At 40.8% G+C, this 23,427-nt stretch overlaps 1 protein-coding gene across 1 annotated transcript in view; it reads right to left on the minus strand.

Moving 5' to 3' along the window:
* Positions 1–3,323: 3,323 nt before the first annotated feature.
* The window catches only part of TGFBR3 (transforming growth factor beta receptor 3), a 190,835-nt gene continuing 170,731 nt past the window's right edge, over positions 3,324–23,427 (minus strand). Inside the window, exons 15-17 of the mRNA XM_042780300.1 lie at positions 17,286–17,321; positions 11,685–11,792; positions 3,324–3,442 (exon numbers count right to left, since the gene is read on the minus strand). Coding sequence (XP_042636234.1) covers positions 3,324–3,442; positions 11,685–11,792; positions 17,286–17,321 — 263 coding nt within the window. The remainder of the gene's footprint in view (positions 3,443–11,684; positions 11,793–17,285; positions 17,322–23,427) is intronic.

Raw genomic sequence — 23,427 nt, forward strand, 5'->3', positions numbered from 1 at the left:
AGACACATTTTAATAACTGATATATATCTCTTTATTATGCACAGATAAAATAGTTAAAACTATGGTTATCAAAACTATACATCTAAGCACGTTCACAAAATTGCTGACACAATGAACAGAGAAAAGAATACAATAGGGGTGTTCAAACTGGCCACAGGGATTTTAAGGGTACTCTTTCTACCCTCATAAATGATGAAAGACAGCAACAAAATCAGGCTCATTCAGGAAAAAACCAGAAGAGAGAAGTATTGTATTTGGAAATTGATAATAGTCCTTTTTAGAAAAAATCTGTCAGTTTCATGAACAACCCCTAGATAAACACGGAAAAAAACACATACACAACTCACCCAACAAAATGTCCTTTGTTAACACAACCAGCAGTACAATCACCAATCAAACTATGAGGTAGTTACATTGCAAGAAGCCTGGCACATGCGTTCACAATCATGCCCACTACAGAACACACACCGGAAATGGATTTACAATCTTATGACGGGACAAGGAAAGGACCATTTTTGTTGTTGTTTTGTTTTGTTTAGAAAATGCTACACAAACAGCTTAGAAGAGATCTCTGACTTTTAAAAATACAGCCTAACAGCTGGTAAATACCACATGGGGAAAGGGCTGCAGGGTATTACACACACAAGTCTGCCTTGGAGTTCAAAAGTACTTCAACAACAGCTTTAGCATTAAACAAACAAAATAAAAATGACCTCTGTGAATGGTGTAACCAGCAGAAATAAGAAAATATCTTGCAGAGAGAAGAGTTTGACTGGAATATAAGTTTCAAAGAAGCTTTCAGAATATGTTATAAAAATAGAGCTTGTACTTGGTATTAAAACTGTGAAGTATGAAGCAATTAGAAAAGCTGTAACAGAAGCTAGGGAGAAAACACCCTATATTTTTTAACATTCATTTTTAAGAAACACTTCAGAAGTACTTAATGACATTGACTCTCCAATTAACACGGGGTCAGGCTGCATCAACACAGATGCCTTGATATGAATAATATTTCTGACGAACAGACCCCAACAAATTTGCTCAAATGTATCAGAAATAAAAGGTGATTGTTCCCCCATTTCTCTCTTTTTAGAAAATTCTTTTGATTTGTAACTATAAATTTGTAAATTAATTTAAAGTTATTTATAAAATCATTGGTATTGTAGCATCTCTCTCAAAAATATACATTTAAATATATTACAAAAAGCTTTATCCCCATCCATATAAGAAAATGGATCTTTTAAAACTCCCTAGTAGCTAATTTTCTTTTTAGACAAGGGTTTGGTTTTCATTTTCTTAAAATAAAACAGCAAAGAACTAATCAAAAGAATTCACAGTAACTGAAATTAAACATTTCATATGGAGTAACTTAAATTTATCTAAAACACTTAAATATATCTTTTTACACAAATTTTTGTAGTAAAATATAGCTATAAGTGACTTAAAGACTCTAGTCTTCTTTGAAGACATCTTTAAACTTTTTTATACATAGAATATGCTAAAACAATACATTCTGCTGAAGGTTAGGCAAAGCGCATTTTTTCAATCACAGGTAGCGCAATTTAGGTCTTCCATTCTGATACCCTTATGTTAAAAAAAAATTAAAGGAAAAATACTCTCTAATCTCACATCTTCATTTGTATGTGGAAATTTGCAAAGTTTTCAATATATCAATCTAGATAGCCTGGAAATCTCAAACCAAATGTAATCTGTCTTGGTTAAAATTATCCTGAGTGAATGCCTACCCGTATCAAATCAATTGAACCATTACTTAATGATGGGGTAATAATGATTGACAACCTCCACCTACTTGTTTGCCATGTAGAGAGACACTGCTCTTGGGTGTTGAATGTCATCAATATCTCCTACTTCAGGTTCCACTGATGGGAGAACCAGGGCAGTGAGATCTGCTTGTAAATATTTTGGAGTAGAATCTAGTCTGTTCTACTTGTGGAATTCTGAGTTGTTTGAGAGGAATGACAGGGAAGAAAATTAATTTGCAATGAAGACATTCTTCTCAGGAAGTCATGGGGCATGGAAATTTTCCTCTGGTGTTCTCTTAACATAGAGATATCAGTTGAGCTTATTTTAGCTGCAAAGTGGCATCATATTATTCCATATAATGAAATTCACTTCAAATTCCGTTTGAATTTGGGATATATTAAGGCAAGAGGACTAAAGCAACCCTTTCCTTTATCTCAGCACTTTCTTGGCAGAACTGATGACACCATTCAGATAACCAACTGGAATCTTACAGGATCTGCCATGCATCTGACAAGGGTTTGGTTTTTACAAAAGGGTCTATTGAAAATGTTGACAGTTTTCAGGTGAAGACACTTATTCTACCAAATATACTTACGAATAAGTTCCAACTCTGAAAGTACATAACATTTTCAAATGGGGAATGAGTTTTCTCTTCAACTTAGAAAATGAATTCACCAGATAACGTACTATATACTTGCACTTGCATACATGCACACATATATGGCCACAAATTTCTCTTCAACCCTACAATTGAATTTTGCCCCAACTTATCTATTGGTCTATCAGAACAAAATGTTATAAATGAGCACAAATCCTCAGTCCCAGAATTTAGCTATTTTTAAATTTCTATATGTCTATAAAGACATGCAAAATTTGCATTAAGACATTTTTGCAGTCGGTATGCAAGTGTATGGAGAAATAGGAAGCTGATAAGATAACCAGCATTGGCTTTGGCCCAGGGCACAAGCAAGGAATGTTGCCTTAATGTGTGTCAGGACGCAGTCCCAGAGAGCAGCACCCGTCAAGCTAACACATCTGACCCTACAGGGTATGGCAGCACGGTCAAGAAGTGTGCACCCAGACGAAGGCACAAACGAGATCTGGAGGATGCCTGGAAAGTCTTAATGTGTTTCTTTTGTTTTACATCTTGGTTCAGACATAGAAGAATCTTTGGCCACATCTCTCACTGATTCTACTCTCTGGCTAGTAACCCCTTACCAACTCCATGAGTCTGTAAAACTCTGGGCCCAAAATTATTGATGTTCTTACCTGGACAAAGCAGCATTATAAAAACTGGCATGTGTTTCACATTGAGAACCCCCAAACCTATGAGGGGCTGGTGGAAAAGACCACCCTCTTTGCTTTCTCACATGATTTCTAGCATGAAAATCAAGTCCAGGGGTTAGGTTTATCTTCGCCCTGGGTGGGGGGTGGTGATGAATACATCAGGTGATTTTATACTGAAATTCACTCTTTACAAGGGAACCAAAATTAAGCCTTCCAAGGCTGGGCACGTGGCACCAGCTGTGAGGCCCTGCCCTCAGCGGCGGCAGGCCGGGCTAGGCGGTGCTGCTGCTCGAGCAGGGCGTGCTCTGCGTGCTGCCGATGCTGTGGGCTGCGCTGCTGTTTTCCGAGGCTGGAGGAGTGGTGGGGACTTGCTGCCTTCCTGCTGTCTCCCCTGCAGTTAATGAAGAGGCAAAGACAGATGCACATTATGTGTGTGAGTTCCTGAAAAGAACATTTCCTTTTTGTCATTTTAGTCCATGTTTTTCTCAACCATGGGCAGAAGCAGCTAGACTAGGTCCTTGCTGGTCAGCCCTTACCATAAGCTTTTGCAGTTTGTTGTTTTGTTTTGCTCGTAAAGCCACTCACATGGGGAAAAGATCATTTTTAAGCTGACTAACAGGCAGTCACAGGGGCTAAGACCTCTGACAGCTGACACAAAGATCCCTGGATTTTGGGGCCCTTTGAAGAATTCACCCACATCTGTACTGTATAATCCAAGTGATCAGCACCTGTATTCAAGAACTGCTATCTACTGACTCTCATAAAGCTACTGCGGAGTGTGAAGGGTGAGACCTTTAAACTATAACAAGAGAACCTTGGTAGCTTGGGGGCCTTTTACAGAATGTACTTGTTGAAAATAGGGCAATGAAATCTATATTCTGCCCTAGTTACAGTAAAGAAGCGCAGTGGTGGTTCAGTGGTAGAATTCTCTTCTTCCAAGCAGGAGACCTGGTTCTATTCCCGGCCAGTGCACCTCATGCGTAGCCGCTACCCGTCTGCCAGTGGAGGCCTGCATGTTGCTATGATGCTGAACTGGCTTCAGAGGAGCTTCCAGATTAAGTCAGAGTAGGAAGAAAGACCTGGCAATCTATTGCCTAAAAGCAGCCAGTGAAAGCCCTGTGGATCACCACTGTGCAATACATAACTGATCATGAGCAGGGCACAGGACTGGGCAGCGTTTTGTAATGTTGTGCATGAGGTCACCAGGAGCTGAGAGCCAACTGGACAGCAGCTAAAAGACCAACACTAGAGAGTGCCTTGTTCACTAAGCAGACAAACTACCTTAGAAAGGGGGGGGGGTCGGCGGTGCTATCTGCAAATCCTTGCAGGGAAGGGGCTCAGTTGTTTGTACATGGGGACTGCAGCTGCCAGAGAACAAACCTCTTCCATCCTGAGGTTCACTGCGGAGTACAGGGTGAGTATCTCCTAACGCATGAAGCATCCCACTTTTCATTACACACCCTACTGCCTTTTAGCTAAACTCATTCTTTGAGCCAAACATACACTGCTTTCGAGAGGGAGGAAACCTCAGGTCACACACATGGTTTGCATTTAACACTGCAAAAGGTCCTAGAGTTAGTCTTTTCTTCGGCAAAACTGGCCTCAGTGCAGCCCTCAACAAATGCCTTTAGATACGGAAACGTGTTCAGATCTCTCCAATGAAAAACACTGCATTTTCCTTGAAAACTCTGAGTATCAACTTCATAAACTTCTTGTAAGCAGTCCCTCCCCTCAAATGTGGGAAGCCCCAGAAGGCCAGGTCTGTTTATGAATGAGCCTCCTCTTTCCTGTCATGCTGAAATACACATCTATCAGCTGGAGATAAGCAACCCTCCCGGCCGGCTTCGTTAAAACAAAACACACAGCGCAAAGGCTCTGCCCTCTGAGCCCGGGAACTCGAGCCCGCAAGAACCATTCCCTTTCTGGGGCCTCCCACAGCAGCTGCCAAAAAAGCAGTTCTGCAAAATGTAGAACTGGATCATGCCCCTGGATCTGGTTATAGCTTTCCCTGTCACCCATTTTACGAACCACACAGCTATTTTGCATCAACCTGAGTGTTTATGTGCTTGTTGTATATTTGGCCCTTGCTGTGTTTCCTCTGAATACATTTGCTTTTGGAACTGAGGGGCTGTGGAGGGGAAAGGGATTCAATATTCCTGAGAGGCACTGTATTTTTATTCTTCTTTTTTGGACCCTTCCCAGCACGGCCCCCCCAGCTTTCATGTGTGTAAGTAATTACAGGTGGGAAAGTTTGCCTCAATGGCACCAACTTTCTGCCAAAAACTCACTTCTTCCTGAGTGGGAACTTTCTTTCTAGAAGAGAATCAAATCTCTTAGCAATTTTGATGTTCACAGAAAATGCTCCAGAGACCTGAACAAATCTCCATATACTTTAAGAGTTCAGCAGCCCCCTTACAACCCACATGTTGATCCACACACCAGCTGGAGCCTCATGTTAGCAATTAGGTCTAATGGGGCTGTCTAAGAACCACATTATAAAAACATCTTTCCCCATTTAAATAAAGGATGCATCAGCAAAGCAGGAGGTAAGTCAATACCCTCCCTCCTTTCTCTGTGGCTAAGTTGGGCTTCATTTGCTCAGCCTTCATTTGCTAAAAGCAAGATGGCCCTGCCTCACCTACTGACAGTGAACAAGTTTCTCTCCTCCAGAATTAGACATGCACTTGATTATTCACACTCAGGAAAAGTGCCAGTGCTACTCCCTGCCCAGGAAGTCAGGAATATTTGCTTTCCGATGTCTATTTGCTAAATATATAATTGGTTGCCATGTCAGTTTATTTTAATCAGTGCTCATTAAAAAGGTTTTTCAACTTTAAGGGTTTTGGAAACTCATATCCTGCTACATGTATAACGCCACTCAAAATAAACTCCCAAACAAAACAAAACAAAGAAGCCCCCCATACAAGACTGCAGGATGCATTTCACCAAGGTCGATGAGTCAGCTTAATCTCATAATCTACTGACTTTGATCCAATAATCATGTGCCAAGGTGATCTATGAGAATCTGCTTGGAAATGCTGAAAACCCCTTCTCGAGACAACTCCTTCTATGTCTGTGGCTATTTTCACATGTAAGATATTGGCAGTTTCAGAATATAACAAAGTTTATAATAGCGTTTACCTTTGACAAAATTAAGGAAAAGTTTTCTTGTCAGATGAAACAGGCACCATGAGAAAGTTTAATGTGCAGATGTTTCTGCTTTAAGAAGGACACAGTCCCCTGGATCTCCTAAGATGGGCTCCTTGGACTTTCCACTTTTCACCTCCAATTTCTTGGAGCACTGACCTTTTCTAAACTATCCTCTGGTGTGATAAATACAATAATGCTACTTCTGAAGGAGACGGCCAGGGATGGGCCAAGAAGAGTAGGCCCACTTAGTGAATGTATGAGGTTCAAAGAGACACCATGTTCACAGACATCACACTTGGCCATCAGAGGAAATGTCTTTGGTTTTCATGCTCTGTTCCTAAAATCTCAAACCACATTAAGGAAGAGCAATTTAGGGGCAGAGATTGAGTAGGAGAAAGACGCATCTGGCCCAGGGGGTACTCTGGAGGAGGGGGTATGTTGAAGAACAAGCATCCCCAGATGTAATTTTACTCATTTCAACTATTAGCCTGGGGTTGGGCTTAGATAATGCCAGAGATGCATTCAGAAACAGAAAAAATATGTTCCTTAGAGGATGATATTTTTATTTCATTAAATAAATTAAGTGTGTTTCTTTAGCTTGGCATGGTGATGTCCATATCTAATTTCCTGCCATGTCTTTGGCAGTTGACTTTACCACTGGATTCTTATTCTTATCACCAAGCCTTTCACCATGGCAGGTCTTGGTTTGGGTACTAGGGGAAGAAACTTTATGTAAGAAAGATGTGGAAAACACGGAGAAGCTTTAAGGGGAAACAACAACAAGAGTTTAAAAGGAAGATGAAAGGAATTCCGATTATTTAGTCCAAAGGAAGCTGTTTGCAAATATTGCCCACAGAAGATTATTACAGAGGAACAGACAGCTGTCCCTCGCTCCCTTGAGGCAGAACATGAGGAAATGAGTTTAAATGGTGGCCACGGGGATTTGGGTCAGATAGAAAAGAGCTTGCTGATTATGAGGATTGCTTAGTTATAAAGGGAATTTATGGAATCTTTTTCTCAGGAGATACTTAAGTATAAGATTGACAACCATATGCCTGGGGGGGATTTAGATTTAACATTCCTTGTGGATGGGAAGAAAACGAGGTTTTTTCTAGGCCCAAATACTGGTTACAGTTTTGTACTGGTGAATACCTCAGTTTCTTGACATCTAACTGGAATCACTTCACAGGCTCACTCCACTAAGAATGACTAAGACCACCTTGAGTTCAGAGAAGTTTTCAATCACCAAGAGTTCTGAATACTACTACCTTTTTAACATTTTCAAAAATTGTCCCTCACCACTATCCAAGCTAAAAGACTTTCTTTTGCAGGTGGAACTCTCCAGCAAGAGTTGTTGTAAGTTATGGGGAAAGGAGGAAATGTTCCAAAGTAGGAATTAAAGGCTTTCAAGTTGTCCTGCCTAACATTTCCTTTTTATATGCCTATAGCATGGCCATACTGTTTGCACCTGCAGTTTGGTTTTCTGTGGGATTGTACTTACACTCAAAAGTCTGATAATAACCTGGAAGAGGAGGAGAAAGGAAGGAAAGAGTCAAAAGCAGCTAAGACTCAAAAATGGCTGCTCTGGAGAGGATATGGGGAAAGGGGCAGTATAGGTCTGATGTTTTCCGTAACGAGTCTTGTAATACTATTCCAGCATTTAAACTGTGCGTATGTACTACTTTGATAAAGCTATACATTTTTAACACCAAATAAAAGCTTTCTCTTTTCAGAAAAATGCAGAGATGTAATTCTGCCATGATTTTAGGGATCTTCCTGCACTAGAGGGCTGGGGGCCCCTGAACTAGCTAGACTCCCCAAGTAGCGTGAAGATTCTATGGTTCCATTCCAGCACCACTTCTACCCCCACACCATTCCTCTTCTCTGCACTGTCTTAGGAGAGAATGAAGTTTTAGGAATGGAGTTTCCCTGAACAAAGTTAATACAGCCTATGGAAGTATTTATCATATGACAACTCCTTATGCCCAGAGCTGTCATATGATAAAGTGGGAACCAAGCTTTCCTGGACTCTCTTGCATTCCAGGTATGTAAGTAGATATCCACAATCCAAGTATGTGAATTGGTTTAGTGCTCTGTGCTGCAGATGGAATGGAAAGCACAACTAAAGTGAAAGTCATCCAAATTAAGGATTGTTTTTGACATAGAGGCAGATGCTGTTTGAATCCCCCAAATATACCATATAAGGTCTGAGTTCTACGGCTTAGTTTACTGTAGAAATTGAAGTGGACTGAGTCAGGGTTTGAACACCCACTTCTCCCTAAAACCCAAAACCAAACTCATTGCCGTTGCTGGCCACCTTATGAAATTCTCCCTTCATCTAAACTTATTGCTAGCTCACCCAGGAAAAGAAGAAATCAAAGGGGTTCTGGACAAGAAACTACAACCTAGCTCTTTTTCAGATGTGTAGGGGAAAAAGTGAGTATTCTTTAGGTTTGTAGAAAAATTAAACCTGTTCACGTAGAGTATACCCCTAGTGTTCTTCAGGAGCAGGCTGTGAGATGAACCAGAAGTTATAGCTTTTAATGAAAAGTAATTTTGAAGTTGTATTATATATGATGTTAATAGATTTAAAGCCCAAGTGACAGTGTCTATAAATGTCTAAGCCTTCTGATAACAGCATAATTTCTTCTGCTAGAAAGCACCATAGGCAGGGTTTTTTGTTTTGTTTTGCTTTAATCTACTTACAAACCTATTTCTATATTAACAAAACTTAAAAACACTGAAGCCTGTGGTTTGAGGGGGAAGGAAGCAATAATAACAAACCTCCAAATTCAGTGAGTAGCAATAAACACCTTCAACCAGCTTTCCTTTTCAATAGGTTTGCATGCTTGGTTGTGGATGATCGTGGATTGCCAGGGGGGTTTCAATGGGGGTGTGTTCCAATAGCAAGTGCCTTATTCTCCCTGGATCTGGCTTCCTGACAGCTTACTGGCAAGAGATTAACTTTCAAAGTTGAGGGTGCAGCCTTATGACCTCAGCCAGTCCGTGGCTTAGCAGGCACATATGGAACATCTGTGGGTGCCTAGCCTGTATAAAAACCTTAGGGTTACAGTTTTCTTGGAGTAATTTCAAGTTCATTCCCAGTATACAGCACAGGCTGCCAACAGCCCTAGAACCTCACAGCCATGTGGGAGGTTGGAAAAAGTTGCAAAGAACTTTGAGGTTTGAACAAGTCAGTATTCCTATGACAAAATTATTCACCTTAAAATGCACCTCTGCTAACAGCTGTCCTTTCTGGTCATTTTAAAAACAGTTCACAAGGAAGAATACTCCTAAATTGACGCACAACCTTTTGTACAATCCTTAGAACCATTACACTTGAGAGTCTGCTTTTCTCTCTCACATGAAATATACTTCACTCAAAGGCTGTTGACTAGGAATACCAACAATAATATAACAATTAACAATAATATTAAATGCTCCTACACTCTGGCAGGGAGCTCTGGTAGCGTAGTGCCTAAGGCACTTGGACTGCTAATCAGAAGGCTGGTGGTTCAAACCCACCAGCCACTCTTTGGAAGGAAGACTGGGCAATCTACTTCCGTAGTGGTACTGCCTTGGAAACCTAAGGAGGGGTCGCTATGAGTTGGGTCTGACTTGACGGCACATAACAACAACAACAACAAACTCTGGCAAGGGGTCAGCTCTGGACTTAATGAATTTCACATGTTCAAAAGGGTTCTGTTCCTCTCCTCTGCTAAGATCTAAAATAACTCAGCTGGGGCAGCAGTATTTGAAAGGAAAATTCTCATGAAAAAGAATCTGAAATTTGAACATTTTAACTTATATTGAACAGAGAACAAAGAGTAACAGAGATCGCTGTACCATGTTTTTATTCTCAACAGAGATTTGTGGTTTTTTGTCTAGCAATCAAGAGGAGTAAGATATGATTCCTCAAAATGTTTCGGGCTTCTCTCCACTTTAAATCAGTCATCCTTTCAGTTTGACTAGTTGAATGGCCCAAGGTGAGGTCAGAGATCCTGGCCTTCATTGGTTCAATGGAGAATTAACAGAACTCTAAACAGAGCGGCTGGGCCTGCCACTGGCCTCTGATTTACCTAGGTTCAATAATGTAAACTGAAACTATCTGAGAATGAACAAGCCCAACTAGCTGGCTAGATGAGCCTCAAAATGCATGTTTTTCCTCCCCAGAATTGCAAGGAATTAAGACTAAGAAAGAAGCAACCGAAGGACAGGCCATTTGTTCCCTCCCTATCATTCTACTGACTCCCTTGTGGGACTTTCATTCTGTATTAGGCTCAGAACAGGTTCACTACTTGGGCCAATAAGTCTCAACCTTGGGAATATGGAGAGACAGGGACATCAGAATTTCTGGACCAGGGAACATAGCTTGAAAACAAAGTGCTTTGTTTCATCACTTTTATTTGTTTTCAATTCTTACAGGCTTTGAAATTTGAAACAACTTTATAGAAAGATAAGAGCACTTTATGGCATCAAAGAAGAGTATGGCATATTACAGCCTGAGACTAAGCAACCACCCCGACTGTTCCGACCAGGGACATAATAGAAGGTCCTGGTTAGAACTGGAGGAAAATGTAGGACAAAATTCAAATTCATAAAAAAGATGAGACTTACTGGATTAGAGGAACCCCTGATACTATCGCCCTAAGATAAGATACCCTTTTACCTGGAACTTAAGCCACTCCCAAAAGTTACCTTTTAGCCAAATAATAAATTGGCCTATAAAATAAACGATAACATCTGTGAGGAATGTGCTCCTTTAAATAATTGACTGCATGAGACCAAACGCTCAACATCTACCCAAAAGCAAAGATGAGAAGGGAAAGTGGGTTGGGGAAATTAGATGGGTGACTATAGGGCAGGTAGAATGGAAATGGTGAGAGTCCTGAAACATTTAAGGGGATTGTAACCAAGGTCACAGAACAATCTGTGTATGAATTACTGAATAGGAAATCTATCTTGCTGTGTAAACTTTCACCTAAAACAGTAAAATGTTCAAAAAGAAAAGAAAAAGGAAGATGAGTATGGCATGGGCTTAAGAGAAGAAAAAAAGAGGCTGAGAAATTCTGGTGGCCTGTACTCAGCACCTTCGCAGATGTAGCAATAAAATCTGCTTCATTTTTTTTCCTATTCTGAGGTCTTTAGCTTTATGGGGATGGTTCATATTTCCAGTTTGTCTCAGTAACTTTTTAAAATTCAACTCTAACCACAAAATAGCCTTATCAGAAATGAACCTTCACCAATATCTCATTTGCAACCAACATAAGTAAGTATCCAAATATTTTTTTTTCGGCACGGCTTTCAGCAAATTGTATTTTTACAAAACCCAATTTACGCCAAAATATATACATGTGAAAATGGTAGGGACAAACTTTCTCTTTCATTCATTATTTCATCTGTTAATTTGTCCAACAAAACACTATTTGTTGCATGGCCAGCCCACGAGATGAGTCAACATAATATTCAACAGTTGCACTAACCTGTGTGAGAATAGATGTACCACAAGGCCCCCGTCAGGAGTGCTCCAATCACAAATGCTGCAAATGCAATGCCCATCACAGTTAAGGTGTCCAGACCATGGAAAATTGCTACAAAGTAGGGAAACCAAGATACGCACTTAAGTCGGTCTGCATTTTATACCTATTAAAACTTATATCTATTTTACAAGCACTGTCAACTGAGCAAGGACTAATAAAATCTGATAACATAATGAAGATCCCCCCAAAAATACACTGTATTTGTAACTTATAAATGATTTCTGGAAGGAAAAAGGAAGTTCTGAGGTTTCCACGACATCTTCACTCTGCAATCTATTTTGAGCAATGCACTTAACTAAAAATCAGATTTGTAAACTCTGTATGAAACCTTATGTTTATCATTTCATTGCTCTAATCTGAGGACCTACTATTTGAATGGTAAATGGCTTGAAAATTCAGAGATTAAGATGCATTGGAAAGTAAGGTAAACTTCCATTATCAACATCTGACTCTGTTTCTTATTGATTTGACTGAAGACCTCCAACGAGGCACAGGAGGCACTGCACAGAAAACACAACACATCACAAACATACTTCTGTGATCATCTGAAAGTATAAAAGATAACAGCAAGAAAGGGGCTGAGAAGAAGAAGGAAGCACAGAGTAACAGACTATTCCTGTGGATTACAATATTTCACTGATATCCTCATTTTAAATCCTCAGTTTTAACAAATGCATATTGTGTCATTTAAAACATCCTACATCTTAACACTTTTCCAACCGTGATCCTTCTATGTGGGGAACGGAAATACTTCTCAGTGGAGAGTGATGTCAGTTTTATGGTCAGCAAAACACATAAATAGAACCAATTGTTCCTCTATTTGGCAAAGATTTTTATATTTGAAATTAATTCCAGGCCATAGAAATAGAACATTTCCTTTCATTTAAGAAAACTACCTTCTTTGAGTCACTTAGAAAATGTTAAAATCAATTTCCAAGGGAGAGAGTTTTTGGTACAATAAAATCTCTGAGGTCTCTGGTTTTTTAATGCAAATTGAAGGTATATCTGCCCATTATTTCAATCCAATCTCCACTACACTCATCACTCAAAAGCAGTTTCAGCTGGTCTCTGTAAAAGTTAAATCTCTTTGTTTCTTCGCCTTTCAACTCACTTCAGTGTAGAAGATTCAGCTATAGACAAACAATACCTTTGAGCAATCCCAGCACTCCAAAGAGGCTCAGGAAAAGTGTGTCATTGTGGAAAGTCTAGAAGGATTCAAATTCCCATTCTTTCCAATTACTAGCCCTGTGCCCTTTGCATGTTCATTTAACTTCTGAACAGACAAGGATACTACTGCTTTACCTGCTGAAACCACCTAAACCAAACGCACTGCCACTGAGTCAATTCTGACTCATAGTGACCCTACAGGATAGAGTAGAATTGCCCCATAGGGTTTTCAAGGCTATAAACCTTTACAGAAACAGACTGCCTCACCTTTCTCCCACACAGAGGCTGGTGGGTTCAAACTACTGAACTTTTGGTTAGCAGCCCAATGTTTTAACCACAGCCCCATCAGAGCTCCTTTCACTGCTGAACACAGGGGCTATATAAAATTGTTGTTGTTGTTAAGTGCCGCCATTTCCGACTCATAGCGACCCCATGCACAGCAGAACGAAACACTGCCTGATCCCGCGCCAGCCCCACAATCCCTGCTATACTTGAGCCCATCATCGCAGCCACCGTATCAATCCATCTCCTTGAAGGCCTCCCCCTCTTTCGTCGACCCTCCACCCTACCAAGCATGACATCCTTCTCCAGGGAATGGTCCCTTCTGACAACATGACCAAAATAGGTGAGACGAAGTCTGGCCATTCTTGCTTCCAAGGAGCATTCTGGCTGCACTTCCTCCAGGACAGATCTGTTAGTTCTTTTAGCAGTCCATGGTACTTTCAGCATTCTTCGCCAGCACCACAACTCAAAAACATCAACTCTTCTTCGGTCTTCCCTATTCATTGTCCAGCTCTCACATGCATACGAGACGATTGGAAATATCATGGCTTGTGTCAGGCGCACCTTAGTCCTCAAGGAGATATCCTTGCTCCTCAGCACTTGAAACAGTTCCTTCGCAGTTGACTTTCCCAATGCTACACATCGTCTAATGTCCTGACTGCTGCTTCCGTTGGCATCGATTGTAGAACCAAGTAACGGGAATTCCTTGACAACCTCAATCTTCTCTCCATTTATTGTGATGCTGCTCATTGGTCCAGTTGTGAGGATTTTTGTTTTCTTTATGTTGAGATGTAATCCATACTGCAGACTGTATTCTTCAACCTTCATCAGTAGGTGCCTTAAGTCATCCTCACTTTCAGCAAGCAAAGTTGTATCGTCTGCATATCTCAGGTTGTTAATGATTCTTCCTCCAATCCTGATACCACGTTTTTCTTCATATAGTCCAGCTTCTCGGATTATTTGCTCAGCATATAGATTGAATAAGTGTGGAGAAAGGATACAACCCTGACACACTCCCTTCTTGATTTTAAACCATGTAGTGTCCCCTTGTTCTGTCCGAACGACAGCCTCCTGGTCAAGGTACAAATTCCTCATGAGTACAATCAAGTGCTCGGGAATTCCCATTCTTCTCAATGTTATCCATAATTTGTCATGATCCACACAATCAAATGCCTTTGCATAGTCAATAAAACACAAGGAAACATCTTTCTGGTATTCTTTGCCTTGAGCCAAGATCCATCTGACAACAGCTATGATATCCCTTGTTCCACGTCCTCTTCTGAATCCGACTTGAACCTCTGGAAGTTCTCTATCAATATACTGCTGCAAACATTTCTGAATTATCTTCAGTAAGATCTTACTTGCATGTGATATTAATAATATTGTTCTATAATTTCTACATTCTGTGGGATCACCTTTCTTTGGAATGGGCACAAATATGGATCTCTTCCAGTCAGTCGGCCAGGTATCTAAAATAGGAGTTTGTAAAAGAGATAGGGATCTCCTAAAAGGGGTGAGAACTAGGAAGAATGCTCTGATGGTTAAGCTGAAGCATGCCATAAATCTAATTTAATCTAGTCCATAGGAGAGATAATAAATGATGACTTGTCTTTCTATGTTTACTGGTGTAAAATGAGGCATGATTTTTAAGGTCTTTAGTGGAAATATTCTAAAATTCCAAAAATGGAGCTATCATTGATGACAATCAGAGTAAGTAAGAAGGACTGTGTTCATATGTGTCTCTATTTCTGGGTTCATGTCTACATCCATGCTATTGTTAAGTAGTTCACTTATTAAGTATTTCACCTATGGATTACACCTTAACAAAAAGAAAACAAAAATCCTCACAACTGGACCAATGAGCAGCATCATGATAAATGGAGAAAAGATTGAAGTTGTCAAAGACTTAGTATTACTTGATTCTACAATCAACATCAACAGAAGCATGAGTCAAGATACCAGACAATGTATAGCACTGAGCAAATCGGCTGCAAAAGACTTCTGGCAAGTGCTTAAGAGCAAATATGTCTCCTTGAGGATTAAGGTGCACCAGACACAAGCCATAGTATTTTCAATCTGGTGGCATAGCACCTAAGGCATTTAACTGCTACCCAGAAGGCTGGCGGTTCAAACCCACTCCTCAGAAGGAAGATTGGGCAATCTATTTCCATAGAGATACTGCCTTGGAAACCCAAGGAGGGGTCACTATGAGTCGGATCTGACTCGAAGACAGTGAGCTTGGTTTTTGGTTTTCATATGCATGTGAGAGCTGGACAATGAATAAGGAAGACCTAAGAAAAGCCAATGCTTTTGAGTTGTGGTGCTGGTGAAGAATGCTGAAAGTACCATGAACTGCTAAAAGAACTAACAAATCTGTCCTGGAAGAAGTGAATGCTCCTTGGAAGAGAGGATGGCCAGACTTTGTCTCATTTACTTTGGTCATGTTGTAAGATGGAACCATTCCCTGGAGAAGAATGTCATGCTTGGTAAAGTGGAGGGTCAATGAGAAAGCGGGAGGTCCTCAACACGATGGACTGACACAGTGGCTACCATGATGGGCTCAGGTATAGCAGGGATCGTGAAGCTGGCACAGGACTGGGCAGTGTTTCTTTCTGCTGTGCATAGGGTCGCTATGAGTCAGAGATGACGCGACAGCACCTAACAACAACAACAACAACAACTTCACTATTTATAAACTGCTTTGTATAAAGGAACTTTCTAGACTAGTTAGTTGTTTTGTGTGTGTGATGGTGTTAGCATGGAGACCAATCCTGAGAGTCTTAAAAAGATTTTCCTCATAAGACAACAATCATTTAGAAGAGCTCGGCGACTGGTACACCATGAGATCCATAGCCTACACGACTATGAGACCAGAAAAACTAGGTGGTGCCTGGCTACCACTGTTTACCACTCAGAGGGGGATCAGTGTAGGAGATCTTAGATAGAGAGGGAGAACAATGTGGAACAAAACTCAAGATCATTTGGGAAAAAAAGAAAAGGGGGTGGGACCAGGTTTGTTGGTCCGATAGAGCCTGGTGGAACCACTGAGACTATGGCCCCTAGCTGCCCTTCAGGTCTGGAATTGAACCCACACCTGTGGTTTTCAGCCAACAAAATACTGGCATATGAGTTGAACATTTACCTGAGGTAGATACACTCCTTGGATAGAACAATCATGGGAGAAAGAAGGGCTGCTTATGCACAGTGAGACAGTTCAGGGGGCAGGAGTGCATAGAGGTAACTATCGGGAGGAAGTGGGAGGGGAGCTGTTTGTTGCACTGTGGTAAATTGTGGTTGATGTCGTGAGACAAAGTGTATGTGAACTGCTGTATGGAAAGTGAATTTGCTCAGTAAATTTTCACCCAAATCACACACACACACACACACACACACGCCCCAAAGAAGAGCTTGGGGCATAGTGCCAGAAATACAGGTTCTAGTCCTGCCTGAAACACTAATCGTAACCAGGGCAAGTCACTTAAATCTTTCTGGGTCAGATTCGTATTCTGTATAGAATGAGGAAACTGACCTAAATAATTTCCAACTCATCCATCTATATAGTAGTTGATGTTTCTCTCTCTCTCTCTCTTTTTTTTCCTCACATGTGTTCCCCATACCACTCCGTATTCCTTGGAAAAAGTGTCTTAAAGGTACAACAACTATTTTCCTCAGCACTGTTTCTCTAAGCAGGTAAATATTGTTGATGACAGGCAAAGCAAATTACTCCTATAGCTGTAATAACTTAATTAACTTAACTTGCTTTCTTCACACAGTAGATATTAGTATGCAAATAACTTCTCTAAAACTAAATATGGATTATACTACCTTTCCATCAAGACCATATACACCAATGAGTCAACAAATTAATACTAAAAAATAGTGAAGGTAGAGAGGAAAAGAAGAAAAAGTAGACTGAAGGGCAGGCAGAGGAAAGGAAAAAGAAAGCATGTGGGGGAAAAAAAAGAAAGGAGAGAAGGAAGAATGGGAGCAGAGGTCTTCTTATCAAAACCCAAAGTCTGGCAAAGGTTCACTAACCAACTCATTCTTATAAAAGCCCAGGAGGCTTCATTTCGAAATAGTTGCATAAAGACTTACGTGGAGGAATCTGATTCGGTTCCTTACTGCTTGGGCCTGTTTCTGAAACAAAAACATCAATCACAATGCATTCCACTGAGAAGTCAAGTTTTAAGCAAAAGGTCATCAAAATCTCTGCAGAGGCTAACACTTTTCTATTTGTTAATAAATACTTGGGAAAGCTCTGCCAATTACCCTCTTTAGTTATCAAATCTGTAACAGGGGTTGTTCAGAAATCTGTCAACGATCGATTGTACAGGCTATCCAATCTAAAGAACACTTGAAGACAAGCACCTAAACTTCAAGAAAGGAATTTAAGTCTGACAATTTGTATGTGCATGTGCATTTAGAATTATTTACAAAAGGATTCTTTTCAACACTGTGCTTCTCCAGTGTATTCAGAATAACATTCCACTTCCAGAAAACCTTTTAATTTAATGCACACAAGTTTTTTTTTTTTTTTTTTTAAAAAGTATGTTTATTCTTTATCCTAATGCTATTGCCCTATAGTTCAACTCCTCTTCATCTGCCATTTGCATTGTAATAGAGGTCTCCTAAGTGGTCTCCCTATCTCCGCCTCTACCTGTGCCCCAAATATTTCCTTCTACACACTTGCCTCCAGAGTAAATCTTCTGAAGCCCAAAGCTAATTACGTTCTTGCCCTGACTAAACTCTTCTGTGATGATTAATTTTATGTGTCAACTTGGCTAGGCTATGGTGCCATTGTTTAATCAAAGAGTTTAGATGTTGTTATGAATGTGTGTAGGTGTGATTAATATTTACAATCAGTTGATTTTAAATAAAGCAGATTACCCTCCAAATTGAGAGAAGGCTTCATCCAATCAGTTGAAAGCCTTTAGAGAAAAAACTTAGAACACCTGAAGGATGAAGGAACTCTGCCTCAGATCAGCAACCGCTAGCCTGCATTACAGATTTCAGACTCAAGACTGCAACATCAACTCTGACCTGAACTTCTAACCGCCATGCAGGCTCATCAACTGCATGGGCCAATTCTCTGGAGATCCCTGACTGATAAATCTCCAATGACTTTTCTTTGTTCATGTTGTTGTTATGTGTCATTGAATTGGCCCAACTCATAGTGACCCCTCCTTGGGTTTCCAAGGCAGTATCACTACGGAAGTAGATTGCCCCATCTTCCTTCCCATTCATTTATAGGAAAATAAAATCCAAACTCTTTAGTACACAGAATTCTCCTTCCCTCCTCTACCCTCCTCCTTCCAGCCACCTTTCCTGATGGTATCCTTCGCCCATGCTGGGCTCCTCATATTAGTTGTTTAAGGCAGTACAGCAAACTGCACTCCATAGGGTTTTCAATGGCTGTAATCTTACGAAAAGGAGTCTTCACTGCACAATGGTTAAATGCTCGGCTGTCAGTAGTTCAAATTCCCATTCTTTGGGAGAAAAGACCTAGTAATCTGCTGCTTCTGTAAAGATAACAGCCTAGGAAACCCTATGGGGCAGTTCTACTCTGATACCCAGGGTTGCTTTGAGTTCGAATTAACTCAAAGGCACACAACTGTCTTACAGACGTAGACTGCCAGGCCTTTCTGCCCAACCACCACTGGGTGGATTTGAACTGCCAATGCTTATGTTAGTAAAAAACCAAAACCAAACTCACTGCCATCGAGTCAGATATCACTCATAGCGACCCCTCCTATGGTTTCTGAGGCAGTATCACTACGGAAGTAGATTGCCCAAACGCAAACTGTATTGCACCACCCAGGGACCTACAGAAAACTAAGAATAAGACCATATGAAAATGGTAGTGAGGTTTGATGTTTTCTATCATGCTTTCGAGTTCATAACGTGATCTATGCAACCAGGATCTCATTTGAGGTTCACGCCAGCCCTGTGAAAGAGGCAGATCAAGAATTTTGATCCCTACTTTACAAATGAGCAGTCTGAGACTGATACTGTGTGACTACCCTAAAGTCACTAGCTAGAAAGCATCAGGACAGGGGTTGGCCCAGAATTTCAGATTCCTACTCCACAGGTGATATGACTAATGAGTGTCACTCTGTCCTTACCTGGGCAAGCAATTATGAAATAGCTACTCATGTACAGCTTAAGGCCCCTGAGTGATATAAATAGTTTACAGGTGACTACTCACTAAAGGTCAGTGCATCAAACCCACCCAGGAGTGCTGCAGGGGAAAGCCCTGGCAATCTGCTTCCATAAAGATTACAGCCAAGCAAACTCGATGAAGTAGCTCTATTTTGTAACACATGGAGTCACAATGAGTCAGAACCAACTTAAGAGCAACAGCTTTTGTGTGTGTGGGTGTGTGCATGTGTGTCCAGCTACTCACCATCAACAGTGAGAAAAGCATAGTCCAGGAGTTAGCAAACTACAGCCCATGATCTGTTTTCATTATGGCTCATGAACTAAGAATGGATTTTATATTTTTAAATGATAGGGAGAGAAAAATCAAACAAATTACATTTTGTGACACATGAAAATGATATGAAATTCAAATTCTGGTGTCTAAAATTTTATTTGAGCAAACCCTGCCTATTCATTTATATAATGCCTATTATTGCTTTCATGTTACAATGCCAGAGTTGAATAATTGGGACAATTATGGTCTACAAGCTGAAAATATTTACTGTCTGGCCCTTAATAGAAAAAAAACAAAAAACCAGTGCCCATCCCTGGCATAGACTCTACCCTTGCTCTTTAACAATTTAAAAGTGGTTAAGTGTTTAGTGCTTTTCTTTGCTTTCTCATTTTCATTCAATACAGAGGGAACCTGTGTCTTAACACATCTTACTGCCATCAAGTCAGATCTGACTTATAGTGACCCCTCCTTGGGTTTCTGAGACGGTGTCACTATGGAAGTAGATTGCCCACTCTTCCTTCTGAGGTGTGCCTGGTGGGTTTGAACCGCCAGCCTTCTGGTTAGCAGTCAAATGCCTTAGGCACTATGCCATTAGAACTCCCATTTGAATACACAGTGAAGTGAAAAGAACTAATTTGTTGAAAATTTCACCAAAACAAGTAGCATTTGAGTTGATGTTTATAGAATAAAGAAGCTGGACAGGGTAAAAGAAGATAAGATTATAATTTTAGAGGTAATCATGTCAGCCGGGTTGATGGACATTCTTGCAGCATATGTGTCATGGGCCAGTACTGGGGGAAAGAATGTTACCAGATGAATCAGTGCCACTGCAATGGAATGGTACCCCCTGGAGTTGTGCAGCACGATGGCCCTGGGATGAGGATATGTGTGCAAATTATACTTAAAGATGATTAAGAAAATTGAGATGATGCTGTGCCTTTATGAAAATCTAATTCAGTATGCAGAACACACACTCCCACAAAACCCAAAACAAGAGTTGTGTCTCCTGAGAGCTTGTCCATCAGTCTTCCTGGCAGCAAGAAAATAATGACAATGATGCCTTATATTTGTATAATGTTTTATGGTTGATAAAAAGCCTTTATTTATCTCATTTTAACCTCCTATGAAGTGGGGCATCTAACCACAAAATTCTCCTCCTTTCAAAACACAGTAGTTTGATTCACTGAACTAAGTCCAAAGGCATGTAAAGGTCTCCATAGTATGCATCATACGAGAAATATACACACTTCTGGGAAGTGTTCCAGCCAATCAACCACCCTTGGTTAAGCTTTGTCACTCAGGATCCCCAAGTGGTTTAAAAATGATGATTCTTCCCTAAGAAAACTCCACATGTGAGAATTTAGGTTTTATAGCAAAGCCTGTGTGATGGATGGCATTGTTTTAAAATTCTTAATGGCCTTGTGTTATGATCTAATCTTCTACCCCCACCCCAAAAAGAGGCCTTCTCTCAGAGCTAAACAGAAACAGTTGTTGCTTATTTCCCCAAGGAGAAGTTCCTTCATGATTTTTGTGCATAAACAATAACAAGCACAGGCTGCAGAACTGAGGTTAAGGGATTTTATCCTCTAACTTTTTTTGTTCCAAAATCCCCAATAACCCCTGACTATAACTAAAATAGTTTGATCTCCAGTGGAACACTATAATCAAGTTGGCATGCTGAAAGGAAAAGAGTGGACGTAACAATATTTACTTTTGGTTTAAGGGTAAGGTTGTAAGAAAGGAATCCTAGTTATTGCTGTAGAGAGAATTTTAGCAATAAAGATTTCTTTACAGAAAGAACAAACTACAATCAACATTCTGAATTAAGTATTTTCATATACTCTTGAGCAAATCCTGGTCTACCCCTAGAACCAAAATTTCCATCCTTAGATTGTTAGGCATGGTTTTCATAAACGGGATATTTCTGGGGTTATGCATGAGTAACTGACCACAGCTTTTGGCCTCCAGCTTTCAGTTTTCTCCTAAACATGGTAGGACCGAGCATGCCCACAAGAAAACAAGGTGTCTAACTGCTACCCAGTTCTATTAGTATTTGCCAAAAAGGGAAGTTTAGGGAGACAGAGTAAGCTGGACACTCAAGAAGACTTTGTGCAGGCTCTTTTAAGATATGCATATAGTTTTTACTAGCTTTAAAACCAAACAACCAAACCCATTGCCAGCAAGCCTCATATTGACCTGATTCCAACTCACAGTGACCCCATAGACAGAGTAAAACTGTTTCCAAGGCTGTAAATCTCTATGAAAACTGACTATCACATCTTTCTCCCGCAGAGCAGTTGGTGGGTTCATTCTAATCGAAGCCTTTTCTTTTCGATATTTATGGCATTCATTGCATCCTATCTGAATCGTCTCACTAATCCAGTAGTTCTAAACTGGGGGTGATTTTGCCCTCTAGGGGATGCTTGGCAATGTCTGGAGGCATTCTGGGTTGTCACAACTGAGTAGGGGAAGGGGAGATTTGCTACTGACATCTAGTATGTGGAGGTACAGAGGCCAGGATGCTGCTAAACACCCTACACTTCACAAGGCATCCTCCTACAACAAAGAACTATAGGTCTAAAATATTAACAGCACTGAGGTTGAGAAATCCTGCACTAGAAGGCAAAGGGTCATGAGGACAGAATCATAGTTTGTTTACTAAACCTAACACAAAGTCCGGCCCTAGGGGATGGCCTCGGGCCTAAGGCAGTCGACTGCCAAGCGCGAGGCTGGCAGTTCAAACCCACCAGCCACTCCCCGCCAGGTAGACCAGGCTGTCTCTTTTATAGGAGCTCTGGTAGCATAGTGCCTAAGGCAATTGACTGCTAACCAAAAGGCTGGTGGTTCAAACCCACCAGCCACTCTTGGAAGGCAGGTTAGGCAATCTACATCCATAGTGATACTGCGCCTCAGAAACCCAAGGAGGGGTCACTACGAGTTGGGGCCAACTCGACAGAACAAAACAACACAAAGTCTAGCATATAGTAGGCATTTCAGAAATATTTTTAAATAAATAACCATCAATACACATATATCTTACTCCCATATACTCTTTTCTGCAACCCAACTGTGTTAGTTAAGGTTGTGTGTCAACCTGGTTGGGCTGGTTGAGTGGCTGGGCAGCTGGATGCAGTTATTCCCCAATGGTGAGACTGGCAATCATTTCCATGGTGCAATCTACTGGAGCAGCTGAGTAGTTGCTTTAGCAATGTGGGCTGCTTCCAGTATATAAGCAGCAACTTTGAGGAAGGTCACTCACTTTTTGGCATGGTTGGACCCTGCATGTAGCCAAGTCTTCATGCAGCAGCCTGCCATGCTCTGCTGATCTTGGGACTTTTAACAGACTTGAATCAATGGCCTGCTATGTAGTTTGGTACTGTTGGGACTGTGCCTTTTCATTTATCAATCTTGGACTTGTCAGACTCAGCAGCCAGCAGCTGCCTGAGTGAAGAGATGCCTCTAGCTTCAGTGGGCCAGGAGAAGAAAGGCAGAGCTGAAGGCCAAGGTCTAGGGGCTTTCACCCAGGCCCTAGACCTAGCACTTTGAACTTGAACTTCTAGCCTCTAAAACTGTAAGAGAATAAATTTCTGTTTGTTCAAGCCATCCCATCTGTAGTATTTTTCCATTAGAGCAGCATAAAATAACCAAAACACCAACTTTCACACTGCTTTCAGAGTGGTTGTCCTAAATGATCTGATCATCAGTTCCCTACTTGAGATTTTCTGATGGCTTTTATCTTTTAGAGGTACATACGGGAATATATATGGATGGAATGAAATGTATGGGTTTCCTTCAAAATAATCC

Source organism: Orycteropus afer, unplaced genomic scaffold, assembly GCF_000298275.1.
Source record: "Orycteropus afer afer isolate SDZICR_OR568_19922 unplaced genomic scaffold, OryAfe1.0 scaffold00033, whole genome shotgun sequence".
NCBI classification, from domain to species: domain Eukaryota; kingdom Metazoa; phylum Chordata; class Mammalia; order Tubulidentata; family Orycteropodidae; genus Orycteropus; species Orycteropus afer.